We start from the raw sequence: 17,234 nt of genomic DNA on the forward strand, positions 1-17,234 counted from the left end.
TCAGGGCAGGAAGGCCGAGGATGGGAGCGCTGGAGAAGAGAGCAGCCCTAGGCCGCTGGAGAACAGCTGCAGTGCTTAAATTCTGAGCCTCAGTGCACTAACATCTCAGCAGCATTTGCACTTAGCTCTAAACAAATTCTGTCTCTGTGATTTTATTTTCCTTTTCTAGATTTACTATAAGTGATCCTTAAAAAGTATCTAAGCTGTTATTTTATAGTAGCTTTCCTTCACTTGTTTTAACTGTGTGTTTTCTATGTTTGTAATAATTACATTCAAATAGCTAGATATTTTCTCTTCACCTTCTTTTTTTTTTTTTTTTTTTTTGAGATGGAGTCTGGCTCTGTCACCCAGGCTGGAGTGCAGTGGCATGATCTTGGCTCACTGCAACCTCTGCCTCCAAGGTTCAAGTGATTCTTCTGCCTCAGCCTCCCTAGTAGCTGAGATTACAGGTGCGTGCCACCATGCCTAGCTAATTTTTGTATTTTTAGTAGAGGCGGGGTTTCACCATGTTGTCCAGGTTGGTCTCAAACTCCTGGCCTCAGGTGATCCACCCACCTCAGCCTCCCAAAGTGCTGGGATTACAGGCATGAGCCACCTTGCCTGGCTCTCTTTACCATATTTTTTAAATAAAGCAATGTGTATGCCTCCAAAAAAAAAAAAAAAAAAAAAGAATGAATAAACTGCTTGTTCAAAAAGCTCACAGAGTACAATAATACCCTAGGCTTTCACATTCACTCACCACACTCACTGACTCACCCAGAGCAACTTCCAGTCCTGCAAGCTCACAGAGAACAATCTTATTCCACTCCCCACTTTCTACATAAGGAAATTAATGCCTTAAAGGGGTGTGATGCATCCAAAGAAACACAGCAAGTGGCAGAATTGAACTTGAAACTCTGGAATGCCACCATCTCCTAACTACCCCCTTTCTCGTCATTCACACAACTACACTTTTGGTCTCAGTCCTCAGTGCCATTTTGCCTGTTGCAACAGACCCATAACTATTCTTCTTACATACTTTACCCTCTCTGGATCCCTTCCCCATTTCCTGACTATCCAAGTCAGAAGAATTTTTTTCTCACCTAGTACTGTATGCCAAACACTTATAACAGCAGGTTATATATAATGCTTTTTATTCTACTTAGTTCTCCCTACCCTGGAGAGCTGTAAAATCCTTAAGGCATGTATCTTACTAATCTTTGCATTTTGCAGCATCTGATATATCATACACTTTTTTTTTTGTTTTGTTTTGAGACAGAGTGTGGCTCTGTCGCCTAGGCTGGAGTGCAGTGGCATGATCTTGGCTCATTGCAACCTCTGCCTCCTGGGTTCAAGCAATTCTCCTGCCTCAGCCTCCCAAGTAGCTGGGATTACAGGTGCCTGCCACCATGCCCAGCTAATTTTTGTATTTTTAGTAGAGACGGGATTTTACCATGTTGTCCAGGCTGGTCTCGAACTCCTGACCTTAGGTGATCCACCCACCTCAGCCTTCCAAAGTGCTGGGATTACAGGCGTGTGCCATTGTGCCCGGCCCCACATACACTCCTTTTTTTTTTTTTTTTTTTTTTGAGACGGAGTCTTGCTCAGTCGCCCAGGCTGGAGTGCAGTGGTGCAATCTCAGCTCACTGCAAGCTCCACCTCCCGGGTTCATACCATTCTCCTGCCTCAGCCTCCCAACTAGCTGGGACTACAGGTGTCTACCATCACGCCCACCTAATTTTTTTTGTCTTTTTAGTAGAGACGGGGTTTCACCATGTTAGCCAGAGTGGTCTCGATCTCCTGACCTCGTGATCCACCCGCCTCGGCCTCCCAAAGTGCTGGGATTACAGGCATGAGCCACTGCCCCCACATACACTCTTAAGAAACATTTATCGCACTGGCTGCTTTCTGTTTATAAAACATTCTTCCAGAAATGAATGATTTTTCTGTTCCTAAAATATTCTTCCAGAAATGCTCATTCTTTCAATCCCAGTCACCTCTATGCTGAGTAAGGCCTATCCTTTTCATTTAACATTGCAACTGTCCCTCCAGTTTATTTTGCTCCAGAGCATATGCCACTTTCTAAGAGAGCAAAATTACTTACAGTCATGTGCAGCATAATGACATTTCAGTCAACAACAGGCCACATATACGATGGTGGTCGCATAAGATCATAACGGAGCTGACAAATTTCCATTGCCTAGTGATGCTGCGGCCATCATAACACAGCACAGCGCATTACTCCTGCTTGTGGTGATGCTGGTGTAAACAAACCCACTGCCCTGAGAGTCTTATAAAAATATGACACAGTTGAGGCCCGGTGTGGTGGCTCATGCCTACAATCTCAGCACTTTGGTAGGGCGAGGCGGGTGGATCACCTGAGATCAGGAGTTTGAGACCAGCCTGGACAACGTGGTGAAACCCCATCTCTACTAAAAATCTGCTAAGAATTGCTAGAACCCAGGTGGCGGAGGTTGCAGTGAGCTGAGATCGTGCCCTGCACTCCAGCCTGGGTGACAAGAGCGAAACTCCGTCTCAAAACACACAAACAAGCAAAAAAACAAAATTTGACACAATTATGCATAATACAACACACTTGATAACGATAACAAGTGACTATGCTACTGGTTTATGTATTTACCATACTATATTTTTTGTTATTTTAGAAGGTATTCCTACTTGTGAAAAAAAGTTAACTGTAAAACAGTCTCAGCCTGGTCCTTCAGAAGATATTCCAGAAGTGGGTATTGTTGTCATAGGAGATGACAGCTCCATGGGTGTTATTGCCCCTGAGGAACTTCCAGTAGGACAAGATGTAGAGGGGAAAACAGTGATATTGATGCTGCTGACGCTGTATCCTGTGTAGGCCAAGGCTAACGTGTGTTTGTGTCTTAGTGTTTAATAAGAAAGTTTAAAAAGGAAAACATTTTAAATAGAAAAATGGTTACAGAATAAGAATATAAAGAAAATATCTTTGTACAGCTATACAATGTATTTATGTTTTAAGCTGTATTACAAGACAGTCAAAAAGTTTAAAAAATTTAAAAGCTTATAAAGTAAAAGAGTTACAGTAAGCTAAGGCTAATTTACTATTGAAGAAAGAAACATATTTCTCTTTTGTGGAGATGGGGTCTCAGCTTGTTGCCCAGTCTAGTCTTGAATTCCTGGACTCATGCAATCCTCCCACCTTGGCCTCTCAAAGTGCTGGGATTACAGGCGTGAGCCACCGAAACTGGCTAGAAAATTTTTTCTATATAAATGTAGTGCAGCCTAAGTGTACAGTGTTTATAAAGCCTACAATAGAGTACAATAATGCTCTAGGCCTTCACATTCACTCACCACACTCACTGACTCACCCAGAGCAACTTCCAGTCCTGCAAGCCCCATTCATGGTATGTGCCCTATTGAGGTGTACCATTTTTCATCATTTCTACTGCATTTTTATTGTGCCTTTTCTATGTTCAGAAACACAAATACTCACCATTGTATTACAATTATCTAGAGTATTCAGTATAATAACATGCCGTAGCCTAGGAGCAATAGGCTATATACCGGAGGTCCCCAGCCCCAAGGCTGTGCACTTGTACCCATCTGTGGACTGTTAGGAACTGGGCTGAACAGGAGGTGACTGGCAGGCGGGTAAGCATTACTGCCTGAGCTCCGCCTCCTGTCAGATCAGCGGCAGCATTAGATTCTCATAGGAGCGCAAACCCTATTGTGAACTGTGCATGTGAGGGATCTAGGTTGTGCGCTCCTTATGAGAATCTAACTAATGTCTGATGATCTTACATGGAACAGTTTCATCCCAAAACTGCCCCACCCACCCCAGCCTGGTCCATGAAAAAATAGTCTTCCATGAAACTGGTCCTTGGTGACAAAAAAGCTGGGGGCCACTGGGTTATCTCATCTAGCCTAGGTGTGTAGTAGGCTGTACCATCTAGGTTTGTGTAAGTGCACCCTATGATATTTGCACAATGACCAATCACCTAACAATGCATTTCTCAACATGTATCCCTGTCATTACACAATGCATGACTGTATTTGTTCTTAGTGCCTCCCTGTGAAATCAAAGCTCCATCAAGGACACAGATTTCTTGCATTTGGTTTACTGTTACATCTCCAACACCTAGAATAGTCTCTGGCACATAGAAGGTGATCAGTAAGTCCTTATTTTACAAAGGAATTATAATTTTGTGCTTGAAGGAGCTCTTTTTCAGAACACATTATGGAGGGGTGAGGAGTGTTTCTGAGTCCTAAATGACCACCACTGCTGGATGTACAGCTTGGATGCATCCGTGCATCACAGTGACCTAGTGAATGGCAGGAAGGGCCATAAAGATTAATAAAGATTTGGACTCAGGGCAAATATTTACTTAGTAGTAATAACTCAAGGAATTACTGTTGAATGAATTAGCCGACTAAGCAGCCAATCACATACTATGCGGATGCACACAAATGAAACCCTCACTTCAACCTGAAGACATTCACACATGAGTTATGGAGTGAGACCTGTAGGAAGCGGTAGAGAAAACATAAGGCTTATGCGTCTAATTTCCACACCAATTTCAGGATCTTTGTCAATGACAGCAGCACTAAGACTTGTTAACTTTATATAGTTAAGAAGAACAAGGCTGAGTGTGATGACTCACGCCTGTAAAGCCTAGAACTTTGGGAGGCCAAAGTGGGCAGATTGCTTGAGCCTAGGAGTTCTAGACCAGCCTGGGCAACATAGCAAAACCCCATCTCTACAAAAAAATACAAGAATTAGCTGGGCATGGTGATGTGTACCTATAGTCTCAGCTACTCGGGAGGCTGAGGCAGGAGGATCACTTGAACCCAGGATGTTGAGGCTACAGTGAACTGTGACTGTGCCACTGCACTCCAGGCTGGGCAACAGACTCAACAGAGTGAGACCCAGTCTCAAAACCAAAAAAGAAAACAACAACAACAACAACAACAAAAACACAAAAAACAGAGTGCTGCAATTAATCTAATCATGATGAATAAGCAAAAGGATGGAAAATGTGTCCTAAGATCATCGAATTGGTTATGTTATAGTGAGTGGCAAGTGGCTTTTTTGATGCTCCACAGAATCAAGAAATGGTTAAGTTAATACAACACTGAATGAGGTAGCTCAGAATGTTAAGGAAAGAAGGAAAGAAGGGAGTGGGGGAGGCAGGAAGGGGAAGCAGGCAGTTAGCTATTATGATAGTACAATTTGTTAGCTGATATTTAATTAGTATATAACAATGTCTAATTAATCTATATTTGATAAAATAATTTGATATTTATTTTATTCTGAAACCAATTTCTTAACAGAGATTGCCTTGAGATGACATTCAGATCTAATGATTTAACATTTTTCTAATATACTTCAACTTGGTTCTACATATTTTAAGAAAAGGAAAAATACAAGTTCCCCATAAATATCTCTAATGATATATTCCAAGGATTTCAAAATACTTTTATCCAAGAACAAGATTAACTTGAATTTTTATTTTTATTTTTTGAGACAGGGTCTCACTCAGTTGCCCAGGCTGGAGTGCAGTGGTGCAAACATGTCTCACTGTAGCCTTGACTTCCCGGGCTTACGCAATCCTCCCACCTTAGCCTCCCGAGTAGGTGGCACTACAGGTGCGCTACCACACCCAGCTAGTTTTTGTTCTATTTTTTGTAGAGACAAGGTCTTGCTACATTGCCCAGGCTAGTCTTGAATTCCTGAGCTCAAGTGATCTGGCCACCTTGGCCTCCCAAAGTGCTAGGATTACAGGTGTGAGCCACCATGCCCAATTAAACCTGGATTTTTGAAAATCACAAAAGTAACAAAAATTTTATAGCAGCAAAGAAAGTTAAGATTTGAAAGTGGCTAGGTGCTTTTGTAAGAGACCAAATATAGGAAAGCCATGAGGGCAGACACTGTAACTTGGAGAGGGTTGGGAGGGGCCCCAGAAAATAGCTCTCCTCCCACACACACCAGGTAGGTCCTCCCACTGCCTACCTCCTCCCTTTCACAAAAAGAAGGATGCTGTGGGTCCCAAGGAGACCTGTCAAGGGTCCCACAGTCAACTTCTCATTCCTGGTCTAGTGATGCCAGTGCCAGCAAATCACACTAAGGTAATTATTATGGAAACATTTGTGTTTACTGCGATGTCGTGACATATCACATCATATAAAGGATGACTTTTATATATATTCCCTTATATACGACCATTTTCTTCGCACTCATTTTCAGCAGGATAGGAGCCTGTTTTCTTGGGGGTGATTTGTCCACACTCTCACACAGGTCTGGGAGAGGGCTGCTTGGCCGTCAGCGTCCGTGGCAATGGTACAGAGGAGTAGAAACTAATGCAGAGGCTAACTTCCCTCAGAGTTGAGTGTCATGGTAAGCAAAGAGCTACGTGAGAATTTAGAAATTATTTTTCCATTCTCCAGAAAAATCTTAGGATGCTGTCACGGCGATGCCAATTTGCTAGTGGACTCTGTACACCCAGAAGCCATCTGTCTCACTGGGCCCCACTATAAACTTCTCTTCCTTCTCCGAGCATCAGTATAAGGCTAAAGTGTATCTGGATAAACAAAAGTCTCACTCTGTAATTCACCTTCTGGTTTTCATTTTCCACTCATGCCAACAAGAGAAAAATAAAAATTTTCAAAATTAAAGTTCAGATTAATTTTGAAATGGCTGATTTACTCATTATAGTAAGAGACTGTCTTTGTATATTTTAAAGGCTCAAAGGAGTAATCCAATATGTGAAAATACCTTTCAAGAAATAGGAAAAACATTCTGTGATAAAAATCTGGGTGGGGAGGTGAGGAATAGGAAGTTGTTGATCAAAGGGGACAACATTTCAGACAGGAGGAATAAGTTTTTAGATCTATTGCACAGCAGGATGACTGCAATCTCTAATAATAAATTGTATATTTCAAAATAACTAAGAGTGTAAATTTCAAATGTCTTGCCATAAAAAAATAGGTAAGCACAGTGACAGATGTTAGTCTGATTTAATCATTCCATATTGTATACCTATATCAAATCATCACATTGTGCTCCATAAATGTATATAATTATGATTTATCAATTTAAAATATTAATTAAAAATGTAGACCAGGTGCGGTGACTCACGCCTGTAATCCCAGCACTTTGGGAGGCTGAGGTGGGAGGATCACTTGAGGTCAGGAATTCAAGACCAGCCTAGCCAATATGGTGAAACCCCGTATCTACTGAAAATACAAAAATCTGCCAAGCATGATGGCGTGTGCCTGTAATTCCAGCTACTTGGGAGGCTGAGGTACGAGAATTGCTTGAACCTGGGAGGTGGAGTTTGCAGTGAGCCAAGACTGCATCACTGCACTCCAGCCTGGACGACAGAGCAAGCAAGATCTCACCGAAAAAGAAAAGAATCTAAAAAACAATGTGGGTGAAGATCATTTGAAGATCAAAAATTTAAGGTAGTAATTTCCCTTTTGCTTTTTGAGGCAGGGTCTTGTTTTGCTGCCCAGGTTGGAGTACAATGGAGTGACCACAACTCAAATTCCTGGGCTCAAGGGATCCTCCTGTCTTACCCTTCCAAGTAGTTGATACAACAGATGCATGCCACAATGCCTGGCTTAATTTCCCATTTTTTGATCAACTATTATCTTATTTTATTCTCTGAAGTTACCTATTTGAGGAAAAGGACAATAAATTTTGAATAATGTTCTTCAATCAATAAGGCATTTATAAATTGGCCTAATTCCATTGAAAGTTTTTAATTAATTAAAAATGGTTGTGAAACAAAACACTATTCATCAAATCTTATTTTAAGTAATTCCAGTGTCAATCCACATTACTTAGTAAATGAAAATAAAACTACATAAATCAAAATCGTTATACATTTTTATTCTTTCATATGTATTAAGTATTGAGAAAATTACTTATCTTAAGTGGTTTGTGCATATCACCAGAGATGGTAGAGGAAAAGGAACCCAAATGTAAAATAGCATCACTAAATGAATTGGCTAGTGCAATAATATTAAGCAAATGCCCTTCTTCTATTCTGTCTCTATTAATAACACTGACCACTGTAAACAGTGGGTTCTGCTATTATGATCAGAGTTCTTCTTTGTCATACAACTGAGTTCTTGGTCATATGAAAACTCAAACAACAGAAATAAGCCCTTTATTTTTCTAACCAAAAAAGAATTATTTGAGATGCACAAATACACTCATTTTATGTCTCCTTTATGAATTCCTTAGATTCTAATCTTACCTTTTAAAAAATTAGGATAGTTTTATATTTTCTGAAAAGCTGCAAAGAGTATTAAAAGCTTCCTGTGTACTCTTTACCCAGTTTCCATTTATGTTACTCTTACATAATTATGGCACATTTGTCAAAACCAAGAAATTCACTTGAGACAATACTATTGATTAAAATACAGGCTCAGTTTTGATTTCACCAGTTTGTCCACATATATCCTTTCTCTGTTCTGGGACCCAACCCAGGACCCCATGTTGAACTTTGAAGCTTACCTTTTGATCTGTTTCTTCATCTTCGTCTTGGTAATCATCACAGAAAGGGCTGGCGTTGGCCGCAAAGGTGGGTCCCTGAGAGTAGTACTGAGAACTGCGGTAGCCATCATGCCGCAACTTATCACATTCTGCAGAGGGGCACGCAGGGAGGGGAAGAAGGCCATTAAAAAGCTGTACTCCTCTTTGCTTACTTTACGTTTACTCCTCTTTTTTACTTTTTAAAGTTATATTTTTCTAGGCATTAATAGGATTTTAAAATAATGATAAAAACAGCTAAGAATTATTGAAGTACCTACTACATGCAACATACCATATTTCAATTAAGTATTAATATTAAATTAATACTTGATAAGATTGTATTCAGAGCTCACAACCATCCTGTGAGGTAGACACCATCATTAATTCTACTTTACTCACAGGACATTGAAGTTTAGGGTAATTATGTTATTTGCTCAATAATGTTATGCAAGTGACCAGTGGACTCGGAATATTAACCCAGGGCCTTAGTTACTAGATTATGTGATGCTATTATTCCACATAAAAAAAAAAAAGCGATGCTCATGCTATGCTTGTTTCCTAGACTCATTAGCTGGAAGTGACACATGAGATCATGGATTATAATGCTCTCATTTTATATTAATTTTCTCAATTTAATTTTGATGTCAAACAGCCTGTAAATGCTGTGTGGAATTTAATAGGAAGGCAGGTGACAGCCTGAGACATCTGCCAGTCCACAGAGGAATGCGTGGCACCACTATGGTGCCATGGATCTTGGGGTACTGGGGCCACTGGCTGTGTGGAAAGGAGGATCCTCTTCGAGGGGAAAGCACTGCGCTGGTGGCTCTCATGGGTGGGGGCTGGTGCTGTAAGAAAACTTCCAATGGCTCTTTAATGCAACGAGATGCACAAAGGAGCATTTGCCTCAAAAAACGATTTGCCACAGGGTTCCTTTAAATATCCAGCTTTCTAAAGGAGCACAAAACGTGTGTGGTTTTGGAAAAGTTTTCTCTTTGCACAGCTTTATAAAAACCATGCACCTACAGGCACAGAACTAAACTAGGGCATCTTCAGAGTCCCTTTCTGACATCAGGATCCATGATTCTTCCTCAAAGAGGAGACGGCAGTCACTTCAGTGGAGGGCTAAAAATATTAGACCAATTTTAAATAAGCCAGGGGATAAAAAAAAATTCCTAAATCTCCTTTGCTACCTCACAGTGGGAGTGGAAGGACAACGTTTACAATTCGGAACTGCAAATCAGACAAAATGAGGATCTGTTAGCATGGCAAACTAATGAAAAAATGCAAATGTAATCATAAAATAGCTAACTAATACTGCTTCAGATTACTTATAGGTCAAAAATTTTGTAGTCTGGGCTGGCAACTACTTGTAATATTGATTAAAATTGATATTAAAGAAAATTTCTGTAAATTTCAGAACACAACATATTTTTAATGAGAATTTACTCATATTAATCTAACCCTTTAAAAGAAATATTTTCACATTTTCTCCATTTGACAATTTTCCTGAAATAAAGAGTATGATTAGAAACTATATTCTCAGGCTGGGCACGGTGGCTCACGCCTGTAATCCTAGCACTTTGGGAGGCTGAGGCAGGAGGATCATCTGAGGTCGGGAGTTCGAGACCAGCCTAACCAACATGGAGAAACCCTGTCTCTACTAAAAATACAGAATTAGCCAGGTGTGGTGGCGCATGCCTGTAATCCCAGCTACTCAGGAAGGTCGAGGAAGGAGAATCGCTTGAACCCGGGAGGCAGAAGTTGCGGTGAGCTGAGATCACACCACTGCACTCCAGCCAGGGCAACAAGAACGAAACTCAGTCTCAAAAAAAAAAAAAAATGTAATCTCACTCTACAGAGATAATGTTATATGTTATATAAAGCATGATTAGTAGTTTTTTTCTTCTTTTCTTTTTTTTTTTTTTTTTTGAGACAGGGTCTTACTCTGTCATGCAGGCTGGAGTGCAGTAGCATGATGATCACTGCTCACTTCAGCCTCAACCTCCTGGGCTCAAGTGATCCTCCCACCTCAGCTTTCTGAGTAGCTGGAACTATAGGTACATGCCATCACGCCTGGCATTTTTTTTAAATTATTTTTTTTATTTTTTAGATACGGGGACTCACTATTTTGCCTAGGCTGGTCTTGAACTCCTGGACTCAAGCGATCCTTCCACCTTGGCCTCCCAAAGTACTGAGATTACAGCCATAAGCCACTGAACCCGGCCTGACTAGTAGTTTTCAAACGGTATTTTCTGCAGAGTTCTGGGATTCTGTGAATACTGGATTAGATTTCCTTTAAATAGCCACCTCAAAGCTAAGATTAAAAAATAACACTCAAGAATGGCTATAATTAAAAAGCAAGGCCAGGCACGGTGGCTCACACCTGTAATCCCAGCGCTTTGGGAGGTTGAGGCGGGTGGATCCCTCGGGGCTAGGAGTTTGAGACCAGCCTGGGCAATATGGCAAAACCCCGTCTCTACTAAAAATACAAAAAAAAAAAAAAAAAAAAAAAAAAAAAAGCCAGGTATGGTGTCACATGCCTGTAATCCCAGCTACTCCATAGGCTGAGGCAGGAGAATTGCTTGAAGCCGGGAGGCAGAGGTTGCAGTGAGCTGAGATTACACCCCTGCACTCCAGCCTGGGCAACAGAGTGAGACTCTGTCTCAAAAAACAAAGCAAAACAAAAGTCAAAAGCAACAAATGTTGGCATGGATGTAGACAAAAGGAAACATTTACACACCATTGGTGGGAATGTATATTAGTACAACTTCTATGGAAAACAGTATGGAGATTTCTCAAAGAACTAAAAATAGAACGACCATTCGACCCAGCAATCCCACTACTGAGCATCTATCCAAAGGAAAAGAAATTATTATAGAAAAAAGATACCTGCACCCATATGTTTATCGCAGCAGTATTCACAATAGCAGAGTTATGGAATCAACCTAAGTATCCATCAATAGTTAATTGGATAAAGAAAATGTGGTAGATACACATCATGGAATACTATGCAGCCATAAAAAAGAATTAAATCATATCATTTGCAGCAACCTGGACAGAGTCAGAGGCCATTATCCTAAGTGAAATAACTCAGAAACAGAATATCAAATAGTGCATGTTCTCACCTTATTAGTGGGAGCCAAACAATTGATACACATGGACACACAGATGGAAATAAATAGACGCTGGGGACTCCAAAGGGAGGGAGGTTGGAAGGAGGGTGAGGGTTAAAAATTACCTATTGGGGGCCCGCGCCAGTAGCTCACGCCTGTAAACCAAGCACTATGGGAAGCCGGGGCAGGCGGATCACCTGGGGTCAGGAGTTAGAGACCAGCCTGGCCAACATAGAAAAACCCTGTCTCTACTAAAAATACAAAAATTAGCTGGGTATCGTGGTGGGTACCTGTAACCCCAGCTACTTGGAAGGCTGAGGCAGGTGAATTGCTTGAACTCGGGAGGCAGAGACTGCACAATATACCCATGTAACAAACCTGCACATATACTCCCTGAATCTAAAAAAAAAAAAAAAAAAAAAAGACTCAAGTTCAATAGTTTTACATACCAAATTTTAAGACAATGAAGGAATTAATTTATTAACTATGCTGCTAAATTAACTTTCCTGTGGTCCTAGAAATAAAGCTGTTCCTGCTATCTCTGTAAAACTAAAGTCTAAAGATCAGAGTGAAACTTGTAAAATAAACCAATATAAACTATTACCATTTGCAGCTACTTATCTATGTAATTCAGGGTTTTCAAATACTTTACAAATATAAAGAGAAGTCCGAAGCCCTTTTACACTAAATTAATTTGTTGTTCAAACTGTTTTATTTGCTTCATCAAATGAACCCTATAAGAAGTTTAAATTATAGGGTAGGGCACAGTGGGTCACACCTGTAATCCCACTGCTTTGGGAGGCCGAGGTGGGAGGATTGCTTGAGGCCAGTTCAAGACCAGCCTGAACAACATAGTGAGACCGCATTTCTAGAAAAAAATTCTTTTTAATTAGCCGGGCGTGGTGGCATGTGCCTGTAGTCCTAGCTACTCAGGAGGCTGAGGCAGGGGCATTGTTTGAGCCCAGGAGTTTGAAGCTGTGGTGAGCTTTGATCGGGCTACTGCACTCCAGCCTGGGAGACAGAGCAAGACCACGCCTCTAAAATGTATAATAATAGTAAAATGACTAATAATAAATAATTATGTTTTAAAAGTTTAAATTATAAAACTTAACACTACTCAAACATTACTTTTACAAATCTATGTAATGTATTGGATACCATGTAAGACTGTGTTTCTTTTTTTTTTTTTGAGATGGAGTCTTGCTCTGTCGCCCAGGCTGGAGTGCAGTGGCGCAATCTCGGCTCACTGCAAGTTCTGCCTCCTGGGTTCATGTTCATGCCATTCTCCTGCCTCAGCCTCCCGAGTATCTGGGACTACAGGAGCCCGCCACCACACCCAGCTAATTTTTTATGTGTTTAGTAGAGACGGGGTTTCACCGTGTTCGCCAGGATGGTCTTGATCCTCCTGACCTCGTGATCCACCCGCCTCAGCCTCCCAAAGTGCTGGGATTACAGGCGTCAGCCACCACGCCCAGCAAGACTATGTTTCAAGAGGATGTTTCCCTGGGAAATAAGAAGAGACTGCTGGGCAAGACCATTTCTAAGGGTGATTATTAGTTTTATATTCTTGGCAATAATATTGAAAATAGCCAAAATGACTTGACACGTGTTACATTTTAAAAGACCAAATATTGCAAAATCATCATCCACAACTTAAAAGCATGAAAGACCAGCAACTATTACTACTTCCAGCGTGTGTCACCTTTTTGAGCCCAGTTTAAAAGACAATGCATCTTTTTTTCACCATGAAATTTATGTCACAATTTTTTTTTTTTTTTTTTGAGACAGAGTTTCGCTCTTTTTGCTCAGGCTGGAGTGGACTGCAATGGCGCAATCTCGGCTTATCACAACCTCTACCTCCCAGGTTCAAGTGATTCTCCTGCCTCAGCCTCCTGAGTAGCTGGGATTACAGGCATGTACCACCATGCCTGGCTAATTTTTGTATTTTTAGTAGAGACTGGGATTCTCTGTGTTGGTCAGGCTGGTCTCAAAGTCCTGACCTCAGGTGATCTGCCTGCCTCGGCCTCCCAAAGTGCTGGGATTACAAGCGTGAACCACCATGCCGGCCACAAAAATGTTTTAATAGCAGTATAATAAACGATAGTAAAACAAATGAAATATGATGCTGGATCTAAGATAAGACTAGACAATATAAATTTATGGCAGCTGACCAATTTTTTTTGCTCTTATCAAATTTCTGAAATCTAGTAAACTCATCAAATTCCACTGTCATTTATTTCAACTTTAGGGGAAATTTAGAAAATTCTCCCCTTGTCAAGTTGCAACAGATCTCAGGTTCTAAAACCATGGTTTTGTTTATTAGAATTGGAGTTTATTGTCTGTGGAGTGAAACAAAAGTGACAGCAAGCCATCATGAATAAGCAAAGACTTTTTAAATATTGAACTGAGAGAGTAACTGCAAAGCACAGCATAATTTAAAGCCAGGTTATGCCTGCGATCACAGGCTAGAAACAAGATCCTAAATGTAAAAGAAGACCAATCGTTCACACATACTCTTCTTGCAACATAAATTTAGACTAAAACTGTGTTATTGTTCTCACAGTTCTGCTTGGATAAAGGTATCACTGTTGGTTGTGTCCTCTAGTTTTCCAACCTTAAATTTCCTCCTCCTTTCTTTCACGTCAATCCATTTTCCGTAGCACAAGAACAAGGGACAAACATTTCTTGGTAGATCAAAGTTTTAAATACAGAAGAAAAAAATAATGTCATAGTGCTAGATGGTCATCTGACTCTCACATGAATTTATTGCTGCTGTGGCCTCCAAATCTCTATGCATTAAGATATTCTTTAGTCATTCAATTTTTAATATAGTAGTCCCTGACTTATACTCAGGGTATATGTTCCAAGACCCCTGGTGGATGCCTGAAACCACAGACAGTACCAAACCCTATCTATTGCTATGTTTTTTTCCTAGACATCTATACCTATGATAATGTTTGAGGTGTGACAGGAAAACTAGCAGGAGCTTCTTTTTCCTTTTTCACAATTTCTCAGATGGAAGATTCATTTTTACCACAGATCTTAGCAACCTCAACATATGATTTTCTTTTTCTGTCCTTATTAAGTCAAAAGCTTTCACCTTTTCACTTAAAGGAGACACCTGACAGCTTCTTTGGCATATCCAAATGGCCAGCATTACTCCTCTTGTCCTTTGGGGCCATTATTAAGTAAAATAAAGGTGACATGAATACAAGCACTGAGATGCTGACAGGCAATCAGATAACCAAGCTGGCTACAAACTGACTGATGGACGGGCAGTGTCTGCAGTGTGGATCCGATGGACAATGGGAGGTTTCACGTCTTAGGCAGGATGGAGGGGTCTGGTGTGAGATTTCATCACACTGCTCAGAATGGCAAAAACTTTAAACTTATAAATTGTTTATTTCTGGAATTTTCCATTTAAAATTTTCAGACCATGGTTGACTGCAGGTAGCTGAAACTATGGAAAGTGAAACCACAAATAAGAGAGGACTACTTTAAACATGCTATTATCTACATGAGGAAAATGCAAGGTGCTTAGTGATGCTGATAAAAGTACGTGGACATTTTTACCACTGACTTCTGTAATTTGTCATGATTGATTTCTTCATACGTATAATTCCACAAAAGAAAACATACGATGCAGTGAAAATTTTCCCAAGTTTATTATAAAGATTCTGAAATATAATCTGAAGGGGCAAAGTTCTTAAACACATGGTTACTAAGTATGACCTGCTTAAATGAGAGGGAGATGGAGAAATAGAAGAAACAGAAATTGAATGCAAAGTGGAATAAGATGGGATTGTTTTTCTATTTCCCAAGAAAATGATATGGGAAGATGAGAGGATGCTAAAAGAAAAAAAGTAAGAAGTTTGTTGACTTCTTAGATCATGTGAGAAAGGGAAAGAACTGACGGAAGAAGCAGCCACTCCTCTGTATTGGAGGGGGATTGGTTCCAGGACCCCAGAGTCCAAAATCCATGCATACTAAACTCCTGCAAATCACAGACCCAGAAAGTCGGCTTTCTGTATAATGCAGGTTTCGCACCCTGTGAATACTGTATTTTCCATTCTCATTTGGTTTGAGATGCAGAAAATACCTCAGTATTGTATTTTCTATTCACATTTGGTTTTGGTTGCAGGACCCAGAATGTATGGAGAGCTGACTGTATTGAAAAAATCCATATAAGTGGACCCTCCAAGCTCAAATGTGTTGTGTTCAAGGGTCAACTGTATTTAAAACAAGCACTGCAGTGTGAAAAGCCAGAAGGACCAGTTCGGTAGACCAGTTGTCATTTTTCAGGTCATGGGTAGCGTTGACGTGTATGAGTATGAGATCCTAGGAAAGTTTTGAAACATTCAGGTCAAAGCATAATTTGGTATTTCTAGCATGGTATTCTACATATACCATATTTTAAAATCTGAATATGGTTTATTTTTAATAGCATTAAATCTTTTGCAACCTTCCTACTGTAATTCAAGGTCATTAAACATTGGGAGGACTCCAGTTCCAAAGTTAATTATAAAAATAGCAGTCATGATGTACTGCTTCAGTGAGAAAGTCTTATGAGGATCTAGAGTCTAAAAACTCTTTTTTTCAGATGACTGATTTTTAAAGCTAATACTACTGACACTTGTCTAAACTGAAAGCCTCTTGCTATCATTATCTGATCTGTGTTTACAATAATTCTCTGAGAATTGAAGGAAAGCAGTTACTATATCAGTCTTACAGATTCTGAAGCCCAGGTATAAAGTTTCTGGTAGATCAAAGTTTTTAAACTTCTATCCCAGTTAATAATGTACCAGATTAATAATAACAGGGTAAAAGGCCAGTTCTATCACAAAACTTCATCTTAGTCCAGAAGGACTGAGAATACATAAGACTATAAACATTCATGTTTAGAAGAAAATAAATTCCAGTCCAATAGCTGAATGAAGTATTGTATAGCTAAATAATCTAGTTTGAGCTTTCGAATACATAGGAAAAACTGACTGCACCTGAATATCATGTATTGTGAATATTAGAGAACTTATTTTCTTAATGAAAAATCAAACCAAAGTGCATTTAAAATAGAAGGGATTTATTTACCTACCGCTTCATTAATTTGTTGGGCTTGGCAATACTGAAAAAGAGAAAGAAATCATACTGATATAGTTAGGATTCTCCCTTGTCACTCATGCACAATGAATTTTCCAAAAATATATTTAGATTTTCCATAAATTCTTCAAAGCAGTTGAACTTCAATTTATTTAAACTGTCTTCAACAATAAACAAACTAGAACATAATTAAAAGACAATAGATGTTCAAACATTTAAGTTATTCAGTTGTGTGTGGCATATCAAAGAGGTGAAAAGCTGTTTTAAATCTTAAAGACACTGTGTATTTAATACAGATCTTTTCTATGAATATTTTCCTTTATAATTTATAGTAGTTTTAAATAATAAGTTTCAAATAAATAGGCCCTTTTGGTTTATTATTAGACTAATGATTTATTCTTTTCTCCCTTCCCCTCTTTTTACAGCAAGAGTTGTTATGTAGCTATATGGGAATATGTATAACAGCATAAAAGCATGCTTTTATATTTCAAGTATTAAACTCAAATTTACCTCCTAAT

General features: G+C 39.7%; 1 protein-coding gene across 8 annotated transcripts in view; it reads right to left on the minus strand.

Annotated features, from left to right (window-relative positions):
* The window catches only part of NHSL1 (NHS like 1), a 359,178-nt gene that overhangs the window by 42,625 nt on the left and 299,319 nt on the right, over positions 1-17,234 (minus strand). For all 8 annotated transcript variants that reach the window (XM_032160227.2, XM_032160235.2, XM_058435592.1 and 5 more), the window contains one exon: positions 8,489-8,616. In XM_032160227.2, coding sequence (XP_032016118.1) covers positions 8,489-8,616 — 128 coding nt within the window. The remainder of the gene's footprint in view (positions 1-8,488; positions 8,617-17,234) is intronic.

The sequence above is a fragment of the Hylobates moloch genome, unplaced genomic scaffold (genome assembly GCF_009828535.3).
Source record: "Hylobates moloch isolate HMO894 unplaced genomic scaffold, HMol_V3 SCAFFOLD_2, whole genome shotgun sequence".
In the NCBI taxonomy this organism is placed as follows: Eukaryota; Metazoa; Chordata; class Mammalia; order Primates; family Hylobatidae; genus Hylobates; species Hylobates moloch.